Here is an 18561-nt window from a genome sequence, read left to right as displayed (position 1 = left end):
ACCTCAAGCTTGGCTCGTACGAGCACATTTAGATATTAGACACAAGCTGCGGTGCCGGCTTTATTCCGAAAATATTTCAACTTGATTGAGTCGAACGCTCTCGAACGCTTGGCATCGCAATCCGACCTAGTGTAGAATAGCTCAAACGCTGTACCCCACTCCATCTGTCATCAAACAGACAATGCTCGTTATTGAATTAGGTGCTAGCCGGTCAAATCGTACGCAAAAGCGGAGAATGATGTCCTCGTAAGGCTATGTTAAAAAGCTCTTTGAGACAGATTTCCCCGAGATCTCCGGAGCACACATCCACTCTCTTTCATGGTCCCAAGTTGTAAAGGCAACCACCGCACCTTATCTCGTCATCTCACACATTCAATCTTTCACACGCTACCCACTCCTGCATCGTTCGCGCGACCATTACTGGACTACAAGGCTTCTCTCTGCAGACCTGTTGCACCGCCCGCTACCAACTTCCATCCAGTCAGAACATCATCATCATGAAGAACCCAACCACTGCGCCCTGGAGCCTCAGCGCCTCTCGCAACGACGTTGAAAAGCTCCTCCGGGGCTTCCGGCCGGCGGCGATGGAGGACCGCTGGATGTTCCGCGCAGACGAGCCAGACGTCCGCGGAGACTTCGTGGTGCATGTGCACAGAAGCTGGACTGGGGACGAGCTTCTGCGCATAAACGTGGTCTTGGCGGCTCCGGGTGGAGGTGCCCCACCAGCAAACACCGACGAACCTCACGCTTCGATAACCGACATCACGTGGGACAGGGGGGACGGCGGTTTTCTTTCTACCGAGGCGGAGGCTAAGGAACTAGCAACTGCCCTGTTACGGAATGTGCTGGGGTGTGACTTGTGAGCTACGCTAGATGAGGAAGTGTGTTCGCTTCCAGATCAGATGCAGAGGGCATTCATAGTTGAAATATACCGAGACCGAGGTTGCTTATTGTTTTCGTCAAAGAAATAGGATGATTATGTCTCCCGTGTCATCAGAGCTGTTGAAAGTGTCGTAACTATCGTGCATGTTATCCCCTCAGTGCGTGCTGCTGGACTGCAGTCCTTAAGGTGATGACCGGCGAAAGTCTTTCCCAACTTTGCTCAACCACAAGACTCGCAGTTCTCCAAAAGGAAAGTATCACTATTTCCAGATTAGATGAACCTTCCATCTTCTACATTCGTGTTGTGAAGTCCACCAGCAGTCAATGGATTAAACTTTCTTAGTCTGTGCAGACGCAAGCTAGTCGATCTTGGCCTTTCAACTAGGTTCGACTGGTCTGACGTTGCCCAGATCTTATCAACTATGTTCAGAACGACCGTTTAAGGCATCGTCCATCACAATTTCAAGGCGGAGTAACCCTTAGCAGGGCTGCAGCGCCAAGATGCGTCATGTGGATTTGGACGTGCAGATATTCTCCGTCCCGGTCCGCGGGTTGTCGCCGGCAGTCCAGACTCCAGTGCGGTTCGTCCCCACACCCGCCATCCGAAGGGGCCGAAGGAAGAGATGAAGAAGACGGACGGCATATTTTTCTTGGCGGAGGCGCAATGCGCCAGTTTTCCAGCAGTGTCAGGCTATTCTATGAATCGCCATTGATTTGGGCAGTAAGTTCAATTATCCTGAGTTTGAGCCCCGTACTTGCCAAGTCCGGCTTTCGACCGAACCATCTACAATACACGCAACTCTGGAGACATTTCAGCCCTGCATCAACGTCTTTTCAAGATGTTCATTGGTACCAGATGTGTGCTAGAGTCTACTTCTTGAGTCAGCTGGCTTGATCTGTCTATTTCAGTCTTTCCGACGGCATCTCCCAGTCCTAGCTGGGCATATCTGATCCGAAAACGAGGTGTCTCGGTCAGATGTGCCTTCTCTCACCCAGATAGGCATACCTGGCCCGAAAGTACTCGTATCCTGCAATACTAATAGGCATCTTGTCTCGCACTTCGCTGAACAAACCAGAACACTCATTCACCAGCCACCAGCTTTGTCTCTTCAACTCTACTTTCACTTAAAAACTTACACAAAACACTCGTTTTACTCATCCACCCTCAAAATGCGTGCCGCCGCCTTCATCGCCACATACTTCCTTGCTGCAAGGTTCGCTGATGCACAACCCCATTCAATCCATTCTGTATATGGCTAACCACAAGCACTGTCTTATAGCGCTGCCGCTCAGACGATCTACTGCTGCAGCTCCAACGAGAATGACCAAATTGTGTACGAGACAGATGAGACCGCTGTCTGCTGCCAGAGCTCTGGAGGCCAACTTCAAGGTGTAAGTTGGTTGAGAATAGACCGGAAACTCTGACCAGCGGCTAACCTTGTGTGATTGTTAGGATGAGTGTTTGCTGGAAGTAGGACGCTTTGGGTTCAGCCAATGCTGCCGTCAGCAGACAGTCTTCACTTGCGATTTCTAATCTGCAGAGACCGCTGATGAGAAGATGGTGTACTGCAGTTGAAGTGCCGTTGAATTTCTGTGTATGTGTGCATGATAAACACTGGAGTGGTTGTCCGTGGTCGTGTATCTTTGTTAGAAGCAGATAGACTGTTCATTATGCTTGTTACGAAATACCATTCCCATGGTTCGAGAACTTTAGACTGCACCTTAACTCTACATGGGTTAGCCATAGAGGTTACGCTCCCTCCACATGTTTCCCCGTCAGAGTCATACGGCAGTCAACAAGGTGCGCCTCCAGGCGGCAAACTGCGAAGAAGAAAACTTAGAAAGGAAGAAAGATCCCTGCTAAACTCTTATGATGCCAGGCCCTTGCTGATTAAAACCCCACATCGTTAGAGGAGCAGATCTATCTTCTACCCTTTAAGCCCAGCTACATCTAATTTGTAGAGGTTTACGCCACACTATAAAAATTCTATTTATACTTTAATAAATACCTACTATATATTATGATACTGTTTATAATAACTAGGAAAGCTTTAATCTAGGTTTATAAGAATATTATTAATAACCTTAATAGCTTATAGATAACTTACTATATAAGATTATATAAGAGGAAGAATATAGGTTTATTCTTCTTTTACTTATTAACTATCTTTAATAAGATTAACTTATTATAATTAAACTTATTAAAATACTTATTACTAAATTAATAAATTAGAAAATAAAATAGAAGGTTAACTTTATTACTCTTATAAAAAAGTATAAATAAGAGCTCTAAAATAATATTAATAATATAAATCTTAATATTAGGTCCCTAAATAAGTTTAAAGATAAATATTACTACTAAATATTTATCTACTAAATTACTATATACTTCTTCTCTAAATCTAATAATATTAAAAGTATTAATACTTATAAATAAGAGTAAAAGAATCTCTATAAAAAGCTTAAATATAATAAGAAAATAGAAGAGGTTTAAGATAAGCTTAATAAACTAGATAAATTTAAAGAATATAAAAATAAGGTAATTATAGCGATCGCTATAATCCTCCCTAACTATTAAAGCTAAGAGAAGCAAAGGGGGAAGGGAAGGGAGAAGGGAAGGGGGGTGGTTATAAGGGTAGCCTGCATGCTAGTAGAGTTTCTAAAAAGTACACTTTAATACACTATGTTACTTCACAGTGAAAGCGTGTCTTGCTAGTGTAGGCGTACTAGTAGAGGCGTGATGATCTGTTGAGGCGTTTTACTGTCCTCGATAAAGTTGCGCATCCATCGCGTTGTGCAATGGATGGCTCGAGCAGATCCATAAATGTTGATAGTTATTTAGGACTAAAGTGGTAGTCAGGTTAGTGACGACCGGCGAACTTCCGGTGTCGCCGTCTTGGCTCCACGTAGGGCTGCGACCTCTCATCAAAAAGTGCGGCGGACATAGCTCAGTTGGGAGAGCGTCAGACTGAAGCGGGTTTACATCCGGGAAACTTCATTCAATCAATCTGAAGGTCGTGTGTTCAATCCACACTGGCCGCATATTCTTTTGCTTTTGCTTTTGTTCAAAGAATTCCTTTTGCTTCTTGCGCTGACAGACTGACAGATGGAAGTAAGATGTGGCTGACACTCCCACGTCAACCTTTTGGGCTGGTTGAGTTGTGGCATCTGAAATGTATTGAGAAGGTTACATCTGGGCGCACGCTGGGCTTGCTTCGTTTGTTCAACCAATACAAGCAGTATTACTCGGGGGATGAGGGGGATGAGTGATGGCAAATGGTTCGAACTCATCGCCCTCTCCCCCTGATCCACAGCTTCAAAGGAGGTTTTTCGCGGAAATGGACCATGCCATTTCCATCGGATGCACAAGCCGGCGGGTGGTCTCTAGAGTAGGCTCGACCCGCAATTGCGGCAGACAGCCGATCGCGCATGGGCACCCGGCCACCGAACATCCACTGAGCTAGCAAACATGGGGCGAGAACGTTGCTTCTATTCCCTACGCCGTACAAACAACACAAGTATATGACCATTTGCTCTGCGCCCTGCCCCCCTCCCTGCGACCTTGCTGCCCAGACAGCGACACAACCTGAGGATCGTAAGCGATCCCAAACGCCTCTGACGCTCAGAGGGCAGGCGGCGAGTCCTCATCCATCCTCTCAGGGGAGTCCTCCATCACCGGAGGAGAATCCTCGTCCATCATCTCAGGCAGCTCCATATCCACTTCGGTCGGCGCAGTGGACTGAGAGCGAGCCACACTAGTGGACTGGGAGGCGCCAAAGTCAGACACACTTATCTGGCTGGCAGGTGGGATCTGGGTTCCTTGGGCGACTGTGTTCTCGCCGGCGTCCTTGGTGTCGTCCTTGGTGTCGTCCTTGGTGTCGTCCTTGTTGTCGTCCTTGGTGTCGTCCTTGGTGTCGACCTTGCCCTCCTCAGCGAATACACCAGCGAGCTCCAGCTCGTGATTCTGCAGGTCTTTCATCTGGGCGTCATGGAGGTCATTGATAGTCTTGCCGTTCGCACTGCATATGTTAGCTGCGGTCATCTAGCTAGGTACAGTCTGGTAGCTTACAGAGCCTCGCGGACTTCGCGAGCAATGGCGCTCTGGTCGGCGCGCGCTTTCTCCAAGGCGGCCTTGGACTTGTTGACGAGGTTCTGGATGGCCATCTGCTGCCTAGGAGACATGTTGAAGTGATGCTCTTCAAGAATTTGAGTGTAGATGCGGACTGCTTGCTGCGCATGGTCAACGTATTCGTGAGGAGAACCAGCGAGCAACAAGTGCATTCCCGCACGATGGAAGTCTCCGAGGCGAGGCTCCATCAAAAGCTTCATGGCGTCAGCCTCAGCCTTCTCGTAGTCCCTTTGCTGGTAAAGCGTCCAGACGTGGTCGTATCTCGACTCGAACATAGCTGTCAGAGGTCAGCGCAAGATTGAAGGTGCAGGCGGAGGATCAGTTTACCTCCGAGGTTGCCCAGTGGGTGCTCCTGGGGAGCCGAAGCTGGTGCATATGAAGCGTTCGCCATGGTGATTGGGATTCGTGATGTGAGAGGAATGTGGAAAGTGGAAGGAAGTAGATTTTGTCCACAGTTATGGGAAGGACGGATACCAAATGCTGAGCTGATAATGTACGTACCTATTGGTGTGAACCTGGAGTAAAGCGGCAGGCACGTCTGATGTTGGAGTGTGGGTGAACGCGCCACAACACACCTGCCATTCAATAAAGGATGGTGACATATATGGAAAAATCTGGTTGAATCTGCATCAGTACTTTCTATCACTCATTGTGTCCATTTTTAAACAGCAGTCTTTTTCAGCTCTACAGTGTGCTTCAGCTTGCCTAATTATATCTGGCGCGAAAGACATGGAAGGCGAAAATGCAAGGCACGCTGTTTCTAATTGGTCAGCTTCATATGGTGTAAACAAGCTCATGAGCCAGCCTTTGCTATGGACTGCGTTCCTGCCTTCCAAAGCTTTTTCTTCACGGCGAAGAGCAAATGAAAAGTTTTCACTCGACTAGAAAAGACCACAGTCCACCGGGCTGCAGAGGAAAGTCCACTCGAGAAGAATTTGTACATCATGAAGAATTTGTCAGCTGCCTTCGAAATAACTTTTGGAACCATTCTCCATGCTTATTGTCTTTTGGGTGAGGGTTTGCAGACTTGTGTTTTACTTGTCATGCTATCTTATCCCTCTGTCCGTTCCATGTACCAATGTACGCCTGATGATATTCATGGATCTCTACTGATATTTCCGCTGTTGTCTCCATCCACTGACGTCTCTGTCCGTTGGTGTCTCCGTCCGCTGAAGTCTTCGTCTGATGGCGTCCATCTGTTGGTATCTCTACCTCTGTCGTCTCTGCATCTGTAGGTGCCACTGGTCAATGCCTCTTTCCGTCCCTCTCGTGCCTTTGTTCTGCTCCTGTTTCCCACCCTCTTTCAGTCTGGTCATGTCTGCTCAACCAATCTTGCAAAGCTGCGCCTTCAGGCTAAAAGTCCTTACTATCTTCGTGCACGCTGGAGTTTTCCTTGACGCTCCCGGGGCTCTACTGAAATCTCTTCAGTACATTTTAGTGACAGCGCACAACGACCTCCCACACGACGGGACTGCCACTCAACTTTCGATTGTCCACTTGCACGCTTTTAAACTGTCCCCGCCTTTCAACCACACACCCTTCGACCACCCTACCCTTCGACCAACCCTCCCTCCTACCACCTCACTCAGCCTCCAACCACCTCCTTCCTGGAACCCGTCACTTTCGACAGACAATAAGGGGTAACTCTATCTTCCAACTCACAAAAGCAAACGGACTCGCTAACATGATCCAGGCCATGCCAGGAAACCGATCCGCTATCGCGGCCGCGAGACGAGGTGGCCGTAGGGTCGTAACCCGTTCCATGACGCGTGACGCCGCTGCCGCTGCCGCTGCCGCTGCCTCTGTGGCCGGCGATTCCAGTGATTCACCCCAAGACTCGCCTTCGGGCGAGTCCAGCAGTAGCGCTGCTGCTGGTTCCACCCACGCTGTCAATCCCACTTCCCACCCTGCCGCACACGACTCCTCGGCCGGCGTTTCCACCGCTCCAGTTGAGCCTCGATCTCAATACCATCCCTCAGCAGAGATTGCCAATACCACCGACGAAGGTTCCGACCCCGAGCCTTACAGCACTCCGATTCCTGCTCGTGTGGGCACTCAATTTGACCCTTCCGTCGAAATTGCCAACACTACCGACGAAGGCTCAGACCCGGAACCGTACAGCACCCCCATCAACCCTCATGATGCAGTGGGCATTTCAGTCCACCAGCTTCCCGCCGACTCGGACGCGAACGTTGCCAGCAGGGGAATCAGCCCTCGCCAGGCAGCCGCTGCGACGTCCGCCCCTTTTCACGGAACGGTCACTCAGGTCCCCGCCGCCGTTTCTCTCGTCAGTTCTGACATTGAGGACACCGACTCCAACTTGACTCAGCAGCAAGCCTCTCCTTTGTCTTCGAGCCCCCCTGTTGCAGAAGAACCCGCCGCTTCTCCTGAGCCCGCCTCTGACATCGAGGATGTCGACTCCGACTCGTCTCAGCAGGAAGTCGCGGCTTTGTCTTCAAGCTCCCTTGACTCCGATGAGCTTGCTCCCGTCCCTGAGCCCACATCTGACCATTATGACACCGACTTCGACCCGGACCAGCACCAGTCGTCAGACTCGCCAGACTCTCCGTCCAGCCCCGCCGAGGACACCTCTTCAGACTCGGACGGGAACCGATCTTCCCCTTCACCTCCCCCGAAGCGCAAGAAGCTCAGCAAGTCTCCGATTTCGCGTAGCAGAAGCGAACAGATTATCACCAAGGACGAGGTGACGAGCGCGCCTCATGGATACACACTTCCTCCCTTCAGACCGATTCCAGTTGCCGGTTTTTGGACCGATATCGACACCCGCAACAAGGCCAAGGTCCAGCAGGCCTTGAAGGGTATCAACTTGGCGTCTACCAAGTTACTCGTCACCTCCGCCAGGACTGGAGTCAAGCATTCTCTTGACTTGCTTCTAAGCCTCCCCGTTCAAAGAGCCTTCAGCAGCCGTGTGCAATCGTGGACGACGGGTTTGCGCGGAAGACCGGAAGACCGGAAGGACCAGTGGCAGCTAGTGGCCTTCATCCCTGACACAGAGACCCTCTTTGTCATGGCACGTATTTGGGCATCCGATTACACCCGCGAAGAGGCCGTTATTCTCTGCGATGAACTGATAGAAGTCTTCAATCGTTGGCCAGGACCCTTGGAACTCATTTCGCACGCGATGGTCGGATTCAATGCCACGCCTCCTACTAGCAAGATGCTTGTTCAAGCTTGTCTCATCAAGCGCTTTCCTGCGAAGGCCATTCTCTGCTATCTTCCGAAATTCTACACTCCTACCGACAGGCGCCCCGCCCGTTTCATCTGTAACGTCCGCATTCTCGACCCAGAGACCTACTCGTTCCATCAGGACACGAAAGAACTCACTGCTGCGAATGTTAGCGCTATGGGGGACGTTCCTGAGGTGACTGATCGGTATCACTTTGTCGAGATAACCAGCAAAGATGAGATCGTCCGCCGAATCAAGAAGGAGTCGCAGAGTGAAGGTGCGGAGCCCACATTTGCCTCTGTGCTCCCTCCACAGGACGAGCTCGATGACATGGAGATCGACGATGCCGAGAAGCAAGGTTTGTTGAAGGCAGAGCGTGTATGCCGTCTGTATTCCGCATCGCTGGCTTTGAACGGAAGAATTCTCAACAAGCAAGCTGCCAAAGAACTGTGGACAACCATTGTTGAGAGTCACGGAGGCCATCTTCTCAGGGGCGATGACGCATCCGCTCTCACCTTTCAGGGGACGCGTTGCTCAAGGTCTATCACTATCGACACAATTCGACCAGCTCCGTCATTCCAGGTCGCCGAGTTTCCAATATGCTGAATGAGATAGACCCCTCGTACGAATTCCCTTCCCTTGTCATCCGGTCCACCAATCGGGCTTGGTGTAAGCCTGTTGAGCAGGTCATTCAAGATGTCTGGACCCTCGAGGGGGATCTCAAGGAAGCATGGGTCCGTGGCGCAGAGGCAGCTGATGAGGTCAACCGCGCCATCCAGGATGGCGACAAGCCTCCCAACTTCTGCGAGTGTACCCCAGAGATGTCTGTCACGGTCTCTCACGACTGCGCTGGATGCGGACGCCGCTTGCTTTGTTCGCAGTTGTCTGTGAGCAACTTCGACGGGCAGCGGGTCTGCCGCCCCTGTGACAGTCGGCGCGCCGGATGGAAAGCTGACAACCATATCAGCCAGACGTTGAGAAACATGCTCAGAATTCTCACCGACAATGAAGTTATCAAGGCTGGAGGCACGATCTCAGATGCTGAAGCCGAGGAGAACAGGAAGCAACTTTATGCCTCCGTCATCGCATCGCTCCCCACAGTCGAGGAGGCAAAGGCTGCTGGTGTACCTCACGGGCTTGCCTTCAAAAATCACTACACCGGCAAAATTCACAGCGTTCAGATCGATTCAGCTTACGGTTCACGCACCGACCCCGAGAGACCAAGCGTCGACGCTGCGTTCCCGACTTGGTTGACAGAGAACGGATATCGAGTCCACGTGCCCGAGAATGTTCGAATCACGACATCTGCGTTGAACCATGTGAAGGCGCATAACATCCCTGCTTTCCTTTACATACTTTGTTGGTATTTGAAGCAAGTTGATGGTATCAAGGAGGAGCACAAGTCCGATCTTGACAGTGAGAACGCCCTGCGTGCTTTCGAGGAGGCTCGGACAAAGATGATCGACTTCTGCCGCCGCATGCGTGAGATCCGTTTGGGATTTGCTTGGACTATCAAGGGTCGCATGAGAGCCGCTGTGGACAGTCAGGAAAAGTTCGCGTATGACATGGAGCCAGTCATCTCTGGACGCCGACGCAGACACGCCGGCAAGGTACCGTGGGAGGAACCTCGTTTTCTCAGCACTATTTATATCAACAGACCCCTCAACTGGCCGGGTGACGAACGCAATCGCGTCCAATGCTTGGTCGACGAGATACAGGAGCACTTCAGAGTTAAGCTTGACAAAAGCGCGGACAACTGCCCTTACCCCTTCCATCCCAGCACTAAGCCATCTAATTGGAGCTGGCAAGTTGCTATGGCGCTTATGTCAGAGCGATGGGAGCGGATGAGGCAGAAATGCAACCAGTATTGGCCGACCTCGGATACCCCTACCACCATCTTCTTGGAATGTGTGTTTCAGAGCTGCATCGAAAGGTGTCATCCCGTTCTTGGTGACGTTCACTACGAGGAGTGGAAGGCTCTCAAGGCCGAGTACGCATCGTCCATTCTCGAGCTCCCAATGGGCATCGCCATCTGCGACCCGCTCACCATGGCCGTTGCCCATAAGGTCCACGGTGAGGGTATGTATACCGGCTGGCCTGTTCATGCCACTGAGCTTCGTGAGAGACTGGAGAATAACCAGCTCAACAACATCTTGATCGAGCCGAGGACGGAGAATTTCCTCAAGATGGATTACCATACTTCCACCTACCTGTCGCTCAGGCAGCAGGTGCTGGACGTCAAGCTTCCGAAGGACGTCTACGACGGAAAGGTCATCCCGTCTGAAGAGAAGTTCCAGGAGGATTGGGAGGACTTGCCATGGGATGGAGATTTTGAGCTCGGTGACGAAGAGGACAACTTCCTGCAGCCAGAGGAGGGTTTGGGTGAGGACTTGGGTGAGGAGCTGGGTGAGGATCTTGATGTCGACATGGAGTAGATGACAAAGCGTTTGTTGAGCAATTACCGCCACGTGTCGAATGCAAACTTTGCATGGGATGAAATAACTTTAGAATAGATCAAGAAAAAGGTGTCCAGAACTTTTGGTGCATGAAAAGCAACGTTGTAATACTCAACGAGATGAAATCTCAATATTATTACCGGCGATGTTCAGATGCACCAACAACATGCAGCTTAGGCTCCTAAGGACCCAACAGGGGACCAAGTCACAACTAAGTTCTCGGTGGCCTTGAAAACATCATGTCGTCGTTCCTGTCGTCGTCGGTACTCACCGCGCGAATCAAAAGAGTCAGTCAAACCCCAAATCAAGATTTTCTCAAACATAAGTCAAGACCCCATGTCGCCCCTTTTCCTCGCTATCGTCACTTCTCGCATGGCCTTGAAGATGGTGTTCTTGTCATGCGAAGGGCCCTGTGTGCTAATCCGGAGCGAGCTCCTGACGCGCAGGCGCTTGCGCGCGAAACAAATCCCAAGCTGATCCGTGCATGTCTATTCCCCTGTGGCCATTGGCTCGCTGAAGTGGGGACTAAGAATACACTTCAACTATTGGCTAACATAGTGGGGCGGGCGCGGCCCCGCGCCGGTCCCGGTCTTCGGCATTCGCTCCGGGGGTTTCACTGACCGCTTCAGTGTCCAGTGTGGTCAAGCGTTGTTAGCAAGCTTGGAGTACAAAACATTGACTCCAGCTCTTTATATGAAAAAGGGAAACAGAAAACTGGAGTGCAATGCGCTTGAATTCTGCTATACAGGGGTTGTTGCAACGTCACACTTGGGAAAGATGCATCATCGAACAATTGTGCTTGTATTCTCCTTATTCATAGCATAACGAACTCTTTTCATCATACCATCTATGCGCTGACTTCCTTCTCGTTCTTTTCGTCCACTTCCATCTCGCGGCCGGGAGATGTAGTTTCCTTCTTACCGCCTCCACAGATCCTGCTCAGGCCACGAGAAATCCCCTTCATGTTCATCGCAACGATCTCGCTAGTGGGCTTCTCAAACAATACATCAATCTCCTCGAGACTCAGGTTTTTAGTTTCGGGCATGAAGATACACCTTTTGCGTTCATTTGATCAGTTACATGTTCCCAGAAGTGAGGGTTTTCGTCAAAGGTGGTGACATGGGTACGGGAAAAATTGGGAATTGACATACTGGTAGAACCATCCAATGATGGCAATGCCTCCGTAGAAGCCTAGTGTAAGGCCCGTGCGCGTCATAGCCTCCTGCATGGCAGTAAAATTGTATGTGACGACGAAGGAGGACAAGAACAGCAGACCAGAAGATGTGGTCATACCATATGATCGAAGATAAGTTGGATAGACCTCAGAGGGGATCACCCAAGTTAAACATGCGTAACAACCCTGCCGTTCATTTTGATCAGTTGCGCGTTCCCAGAAGTGAGGGGTTTCATCCAAAGTGGTGACATACGAAGAACATCATGTAGAGGGCCAAGCCAACCAGGTAGCAAGCGACAGCACCAGTAGTGTTCGTCGTAGTAGGAATCTGGTAGCTGGCACCGATAATGACGAGTCCAACGAAAAAGCCGGGAAGCATGGTGTTGGCCCAGAAACGACGACCGAATTTTTCCATGTACATGACCGCAGGGATTGTTCCGATAAGAAGAGAGCCACCACCAACAAGGGACATGTAGGTGGCCTTCTCATCGTTGAAACCAATCTGCTGCATGAGAATTGACATGTAGTACCTGGATTTATTGTCAGCGTCAGAAACAAAAAAAAATAACGCTGTGTGGGTTGCCCTTACATGATAGCGTTGACACCGGTCAATTGACCAAGCAGAATCATAATGTTGGCGTAAATAAGAGCGCGGCGAGCACGAGGAACAGTAAAAAAGTCCATCCAAGGGAAGCGCTTGTTCTTGGCGCCCTCGGCAACTGACTGTTTCTCGTCCAGAACAGAGACCTTCATGATGAAAAATTCTTCTCTGGCTTCGGGGGTCGTCGTGCCGCGGATGCGCTTCCAGACTTTGAAAGCTTCCAGAGTCTTACCCTTGTGCATAAGATACCTTGGGCTCTCGGGTAAAAAGAGTAAACCTTGACCCAAAAGTCAGTGAGTGTACCCTAATAACGCGAATAGGGATGCTTACCAGCCCACATGATGGAGGAGAAGAGGAGAGAAGAGCCGAGAATGAAGCGCCAGTTACCCTTGACGTGAAGGAACATGGCAGCGACAGCATAACCAAGAACCTCACCAAGGGCGATGTTGAGCTGGTAGAGGGACACAACGTTTCCACGAATGCGACGCTCGGCAGTCTCGGCAACGTAGACGGGAACAGTACCACCCTCGAGACCAACACCCATGCCAAGGATGACGCGAGCGGAGACGATCATGCCTGGGCAAGAGTCAGTCGTCGTACGCTACTGCCGGAAATAAGAGTGCTTACCAAAGTTCATGGCGCCAGCGCAAAGGGCAGCACCGATGGTGTAGAGAACGCAAGAAACGATAATCGACATTCTTCTTCCGAGGTATTCGTTGCAGGGACTGAGGATGAGGGCACCACCGACGGCACCGAGAGGCATAGCAGAGTTGACCAAACTGTTTTGGCGGTCCGTAAGGCCAAGGTCGCCGGGCAGGAAAAGGTTGGCACCAGAAATCAGGGACTGGTCAAGACCGGAGAGAAGACCACCCATGGAGGCGAAGGCGACGATGAGCCAGGTGAAGTACTTGGTGTTGCTGAACTCAAGATCGAAGATACCCTTCTTGACTCCGCCGGCAGCCTCCAGCTCACGCTCCAAGCTGTCAATGAGAGCATCAACCTCCCACCCTCCGGCCTGGGCGACGGCGAGGGCATCTTTCTCGTTCAGTCCAGGGAGTGCCGTCTGAAGGTTCTCGACGTGAGCCTCATTCTGGCCGTCTGGGTTGTGTTTGCCCGAAATCTTCGGGGCTAGTGTTACGCCGTGCATCGTGTAGGTTGTCTTCCGCTTGTCCGTGCGAGAGGAGAAACTACGGATCTGATTAGGAGCAGATGCCAAGCAGATTGCGGCTCTGATAAGGACGTCCGGAATAGAGAGACAGCTGCCAAGCAAACCTAAAGGATATTGAACGACGGGAGGCGCCAGGCTTTTAAACAACTTTGCAGATCAGTCAATACCGCTTACCAACTGCCTACGAACACCACGCGACGGACCAAAACTGGAACAACAACCAACCCGGCGACCGCATTGATCCATTGTGGGTTCTTCGCCGATGTTCGTTACCTGTTTGTCTAACCTCGACACCAACATCGTCATCCAAAATTTCAGTCTGGTGTTAGGGTGGAGAAGCTGGAGAAAAACGGCCGAAGTAAGAGCGATTTCGTCCGCATTTCCAGGCCTTCTTCTCCAGTGGAGGACCCCAGGACTCAGGGACGCGTGCCCGGAGAGCGACCTGGGGGTGTTGTTGCGGGTTGCGGGTGCTGCGGGCGCATGAGCTCTATTGCCCTTGGGGCTCCAGCCTGCGCTCCAGGTTCGGGACTGCAACGCCAGAACGCGGTGGGTGGTGGGATGGATGGGGCGACGACTGCAGGTTCTGGTACCGGAGATCAGGCCGCGACGTTATTTCCATCTGACTCGCGACTCCACAACGGGCGAGGATAGCGTTTGTGCGAGACCCGCCCGAAGGGGGTGGTTTGACCGAAAATTCTACCGTGAGGGCCGTCACCGCGTTCTGGATCCCGATGTTCGGTGACAGTCCGAACCATTCTCGCGCTCTTGCGGGAGCCTACGGAGGGAATACGGAGACTCCGCGTGGAGAAGAAAACAGAGTTGGACCATTAAAAACTTCTCCCTGGGGAAAAAGAGTCGGGGAACGATGGGCTGACGTCAAACGAGGAAAATCTAGAAGGGCACATGGCCGTCCAAGGTCGCGTTTCTGCCGACTCCTGAAATATTGACTCCTTATTTTTCTGCCCGGTGGGCGCAGGCGAGACTGCAGCCCGGAACGCGGCCAGACGTCTTCGTGATTCCAGTTCTTTTTCTGGAATAGGAGTTCTTCGGTTTACTGCCAACCCCTGACGAGAAATGTGTGCTCCATTATTGCTACAACAACCATGGTATGACGGCGCAGCAACCACGTGCCTGAAAAACTTCTTCGTCGACACGAGACATTGTTCCTGGGCCGCCACCGATAGACCGCCTTAGCTATCCGCTTATCTCTCCGCTAATTCAGGTCCCGGCCCGGAATGAAGCCGCGTCCAAGCCGCGTTCTTGGCTGAGCACTAATATATTTGTTGGCCGGCTTGGCGCTCCGTGAGGCGGCAGGGTGATGAGCAAAGACCGAGCCGATCGTGCGATGCCGAGACGGCAGGCCAAGGAACCTCCCCCGATTCTGGCAAGCTTATGCTTTCTCGTCGGGGCAGGCAACGTGACAGCCACGAGCATGCCACGAACTGCCCATGATGAGACGACGTAACCACCGTCCCAGTTCCATGGACCTGCAATTACTTTTGACAAACTTTTCTCTATTTTCTGCGCTTAAGTCACAGCCTATGGGCAGGGCTTTCCTGGGTTTCATGTGGGGGCCAGCAAAATTCGCAAGATTACCTGGCAAAGCAGGCGGCCGGTAAGCCGATCGGGGATAGGGGCTCATGGGTCGGAAGTTTTTTTTACCAAGAGCCAAGCCGCGATCAACCAACTCCTCCCGCTGAAACCTCGAGTCTCTGCTGAGTCTTCTAATACCCACATTTCCGTTGAATGTGTATGTGATCAACTGTTGAAGTCGAAAATCAACGCCATTGACATCATGTGGCAGATGATGTTCTGCTCACCACTGTCTCGTGCTGCTCAACCCATAAAAGGGCCGTTTTCCCCTCATCACTTTTTAGCCCCCGCATGTCGCCCGCAAAAAGCTGTACGGAGTACACGGGGCAGGACCACCAAGGGGACAACAAGAATGTGGCCCCCAAAGATTGATTTCATTGGTCAATAACCCCTGTCGTCTCTGGCGGCGATAACAACCACAAGACCGGGTCGATCGGGATTCTGATATCACAGCGATAAGCTGTGATGATATACGGTCGCAAAACCTGGGGATTTTCTGCAACAAACCGGATTTGCCATGTCACTGATTCATGTGCGCGTTAAGCGCCGTCGATCGAGTCCTTGATGCGACATTTTCTCAACTCGCATAAGGAGACTTTTCGGGCAAAAAGGCATGCAAGGGTAGTATGGAACGGACAAATGCCTAGTAGAAAAAGCATTTGCGTAACAGTTCTCGGAAATTCTTGAAGCTGAGGCCGTTCGCATGCTTTGTGCATGCTGACGATGCCTGTGAAGATATGAAAATCGACCACTTGCTTCTGAGTAGATTCTTGGAAACTTTGCAGTAGAGTTCCAAAGACTCTGGCTAATAAAGCAATAGTCTATTGAAGAGGGCACAGAGTGTTCCCCAACGCGTGCAGAAGCCGAGGTCAAGACAATTAAATATCCATTTGCTGAGACACGTTCTCTTCGCACTAGCCATAACAAGCTACCTTACATAGTCGGAAAGTGGTTACGGCATTGATGGAATTTGATAGTACCATAACAGCCCAGTGATCCTACTGCCAAGCTGTCATCCGATTCAAATATTGTTCGGCACCATCAATCAGTTGCTGAACTACCTATCAAATTAAGGTATGTCTCTCGTGGATCCATCTATGTGACAGAGGAAGGCAAAACATACCAACAAGTTGGTCTTATCAGACAGACAAAGCTTCGCTAGCAATAACAACACAGAGTAGGGTTGCTAAGTAAAAGGTCTATCAACTTACCCCCCTGTAACCCAAGCCATATGAACGCTTGTCGCCCGTCATTATTATGGTACCTAGGCAGTCCGTAATGGGTCAATTAAACGCCGGGTTCAAGTCTTATCAAGTTCCCCCTACCTATCCAGTCTCCAAGAAGTCTTGTATGAAGCTACTGTTATCAGTCACTCTGATCATTTGTACTAAGCCTGCTTCAGAATTTTCAGCACTTCGCTCATGTTCGCTTTACCCTTGGAATCGAAATTCAGATTCTTCCACTCGCCTTTCAGGCCCTTCGGTGGAAAACCACTCGCGCCTTTGTCCAGCAAGACTTTAACCACGGCCACCTTTCCAAAACGCGCCGCGTGTGCGATTGCATTCAGGCCTTCAAATTCGAAGTCGATCTTACAATACTTCAACAGAGGTTCCAGACAATTGATGCTCCCACGTGAAACCGCCTCAAATAGCGGGAAATCATTCCATCGGCGAATGGTACTGTCGTGCTGATTTGATCCATACGCGCCTCGTTCCAATAGCAGCCGGACGACGTCAGCATGATTGTTAACGACTGCCACCAGCAGTGGAGTTACAAAATCGTCCTCCTCGCCTGATTTGATACGAGTAGACGCGTTGTGATTCAGGAGGGTGGTGCATATGTCCACAGAGCCGTTGTTAGCAGCCCAGTGGAGGCTGGTGTAGCCGCTGTTGTCCGCCGCGTGAATGTACACGCCTGAACCGCTGCCGAGAAGTAAGTTGACTACGCCGATGCGGTTGTTCGCCACCGCTAAGATGAGGGGAGTTCTGCCATCGGAATTCTCTACACCTAGCTTGGCGTTGTGACCGATCAGACGAGAGCAGATGTCCAACAAGCCCATCGCTGCTGCCAAATGCAACGGTGTATTGCCACCTGAGTCTGTCATACCACAGTTGGCATCAGCATCAAGGAGACAGCCAACAACAGCACAGTGGTTGCGGTTCACAGCATCCATAAGTGGAGTATCCCCTCTGCTGTCCATGGCATCCAGGCTGGCGCCGTGATTGATCAAGGTGTTACAGGCTTCCGCGCTGCCATTATATGCTGCATAATGTAATGGTGTCTCGTGGTTGTTGTTTGTAGCATTGACGGCTGCGTGGTGATTCAGAAGTATCTGCACCACCTTCTGGTAGCCACTTCCTGACGCGAGATGCAGTGGGGTGTTTCCAAACCTCTCATTCTTTGCACCAATTTTAACCCCGTCCTTCCCTAACATCAACTCGACGATTTTCTCATCGCCATACCTTGCAGCCGATGAAAGGAGCTGAGAATTGAATTCGTCGTTTTCTCCCCAAAGTGCGATGGCGATGTCCATATGCTCGGATATGGCGGCGGCGTCAATAGGCGTAATGTCACGGCTGTTACACAAATTTGGGTCGGCGCCCATATCCAATAGTATCTTGGCGCAGGATAACCGGCCCAAATTCACTGCAAGATGCAGTGGAGTTTCGCCCATGCTGTTGTAAGGCCCCACAAGCCTCCTATTGCCATGGTCCAAAGCGTGCTTCAGCGCGTCCGTATTGTTCTTCTTAATCGCTATCACAACTTTATTGTCCTGATCTGTGACCCGCTCACTGAAAAACTGAGCATAGCGTTTGGAACCGGAGCCTGTAAGGATAATATAGGGTTCCATCGTCCGGTGGTGCTTGGGACAGAGGAATGGTGCTTCGAGACTGACGGCGCAGTCATGGCAACACCAGGTGGGCGGCTCATCCTTGTAACATAAAGGGCTGTGACCTCTGTCATCATTTTCGGATCGGGGGTTTTCAACTTTGTTGCCCGTGAATGGTGAACTGTCAAGCCGGTGATAGAGATAATGGGGATTCGAGTCCTGAATCGGCAAGAAACAAAGGACGCAATTTGTCGAACTGCGGCTCCTAGCGGGACAAGCCATCGCTCCCTCCGCCGAGCCTGCACCATCCAGCGGTTTGGTCGCCTGTGGTTCTAAGTCTGGCTTTGGCTTTAATTCTTTCGGCCGCTCATTCGTCTCCAGACAGGGCTCCACTGCAAGGTCCTGATGTGCTTCTAAAATGGGTTGGCGCGGAAGACTCGGGGGGGAAATAGCAGCATATCGGGTTGACCCCAAAGACTCGGCGACTGGAACATAGTCCGATAGTTTACGACTATTGTTTGCTGATGACGGACGATATGGC

General features: G+C 51.1%; 4 protein-coding genes across 4 annotated transcripts; 2 read left to right on the top strand and 2 right to left on the bottom strand.

The window, feature by feature from the left end:
- Nucleotides 1–497: 497 nt before the first annotated feature.
- Nucleotides 498–863, top strand: CGCS363_v001524 (uncharacterized protein; the record flags this gene model as incomplete). Its single annotated transcript, XM_036633373.1, has 1 exon — nucleotides 498–863. The coding sequence occupies one exon, from the start codon at nucleotides 498–500 to the stop codon at nucleotides 861–863; it is 366 nt and encodes a 121-aa protein (XP_036502095.1).
- A 1189-nt stretch (nucleotides 864–2052) lies between these two features.
- Nucleotides 2053–2357, top strand: CGCS363_v001523 (uncharacterized protein; the record flags this gene model as incomplete). The annotated part of the gene is made up of 3 exons (XM_036633372.1): nucleotides 2053–2096; nucleotides 2163–2274; nucleotides 2355–2357. 3 exons carry the CDS (start codon nucleotides 2053–2055, stop codon nucleotides 2355–2357), a joined length of 159 nt encoding a protein of 52 aa, XP_036502098.1.
- A 2147-nt stretch (nucleotides 2358–4504) lies between these two features.
- On the bottom strand, nucleotides 4505–5402 carry CGCS363_v001522 (uncharacterized protein; the record flags this gene model as incomplete). The annotated part of the gene is made up of 3 exons (XM_036633371.1): nucleotides 4505–4901; nucleotides 4952–5288; nucleotides 5339–5402. 3 exons carry the CDS (start codon nucleotides 5400–5402, stop codon nucleotides 4505–4507), a joined length of 798 nt encoding a protein of 265 aa, XP_036502097.1.
- Nucleotides 5403–11501: 6099 nt separating this feature from the next.
- itr2 (Myo-inositol transporter 2) lies at nucleotides 11502–13576 on the bottom strand (the record flags this gene model as incomplete). The annotated part of the gene is made up of 6 exons (XM_036633370.1): nucleotides 11502–11709; nucleotides 11806–12014; nucleotides 12082–12358; nucleotides 12418–12706; nucleotides 12760–13005; nucleotides 13057–13576. 6 exons carry the CDS (start codon nucleotides 13574–13576, stop codon nucleotides 11502–11504), a joined length of 1749 nt encoding a protein of 582 aa, XP_036502100.1.
- Nucleotides 13577–18561: the final 4985 nt, after the last annotated feature.

This window comes from Colletotrichum siamense (assembly GCF_013390195.1).
Source record: "Colletotrichum siamense strain Cg363 chromosome Unknown KSG_Cg363_contig01, whole genome shotgun sequence".
In the NCBI taxonomy this organism is placed as follows: Eukaryota; Fungi; Ascomycota; class Sordariomycetes; order Glomerellales; family Glomerellaceae; genus Colletotrichum; species Colletotrichum siamense.
The sequence above is the reverse complement of the archived record's forward strand: the minus strand, read 5'-3'. Positions and strand labels throughout refer to the sequence as shown.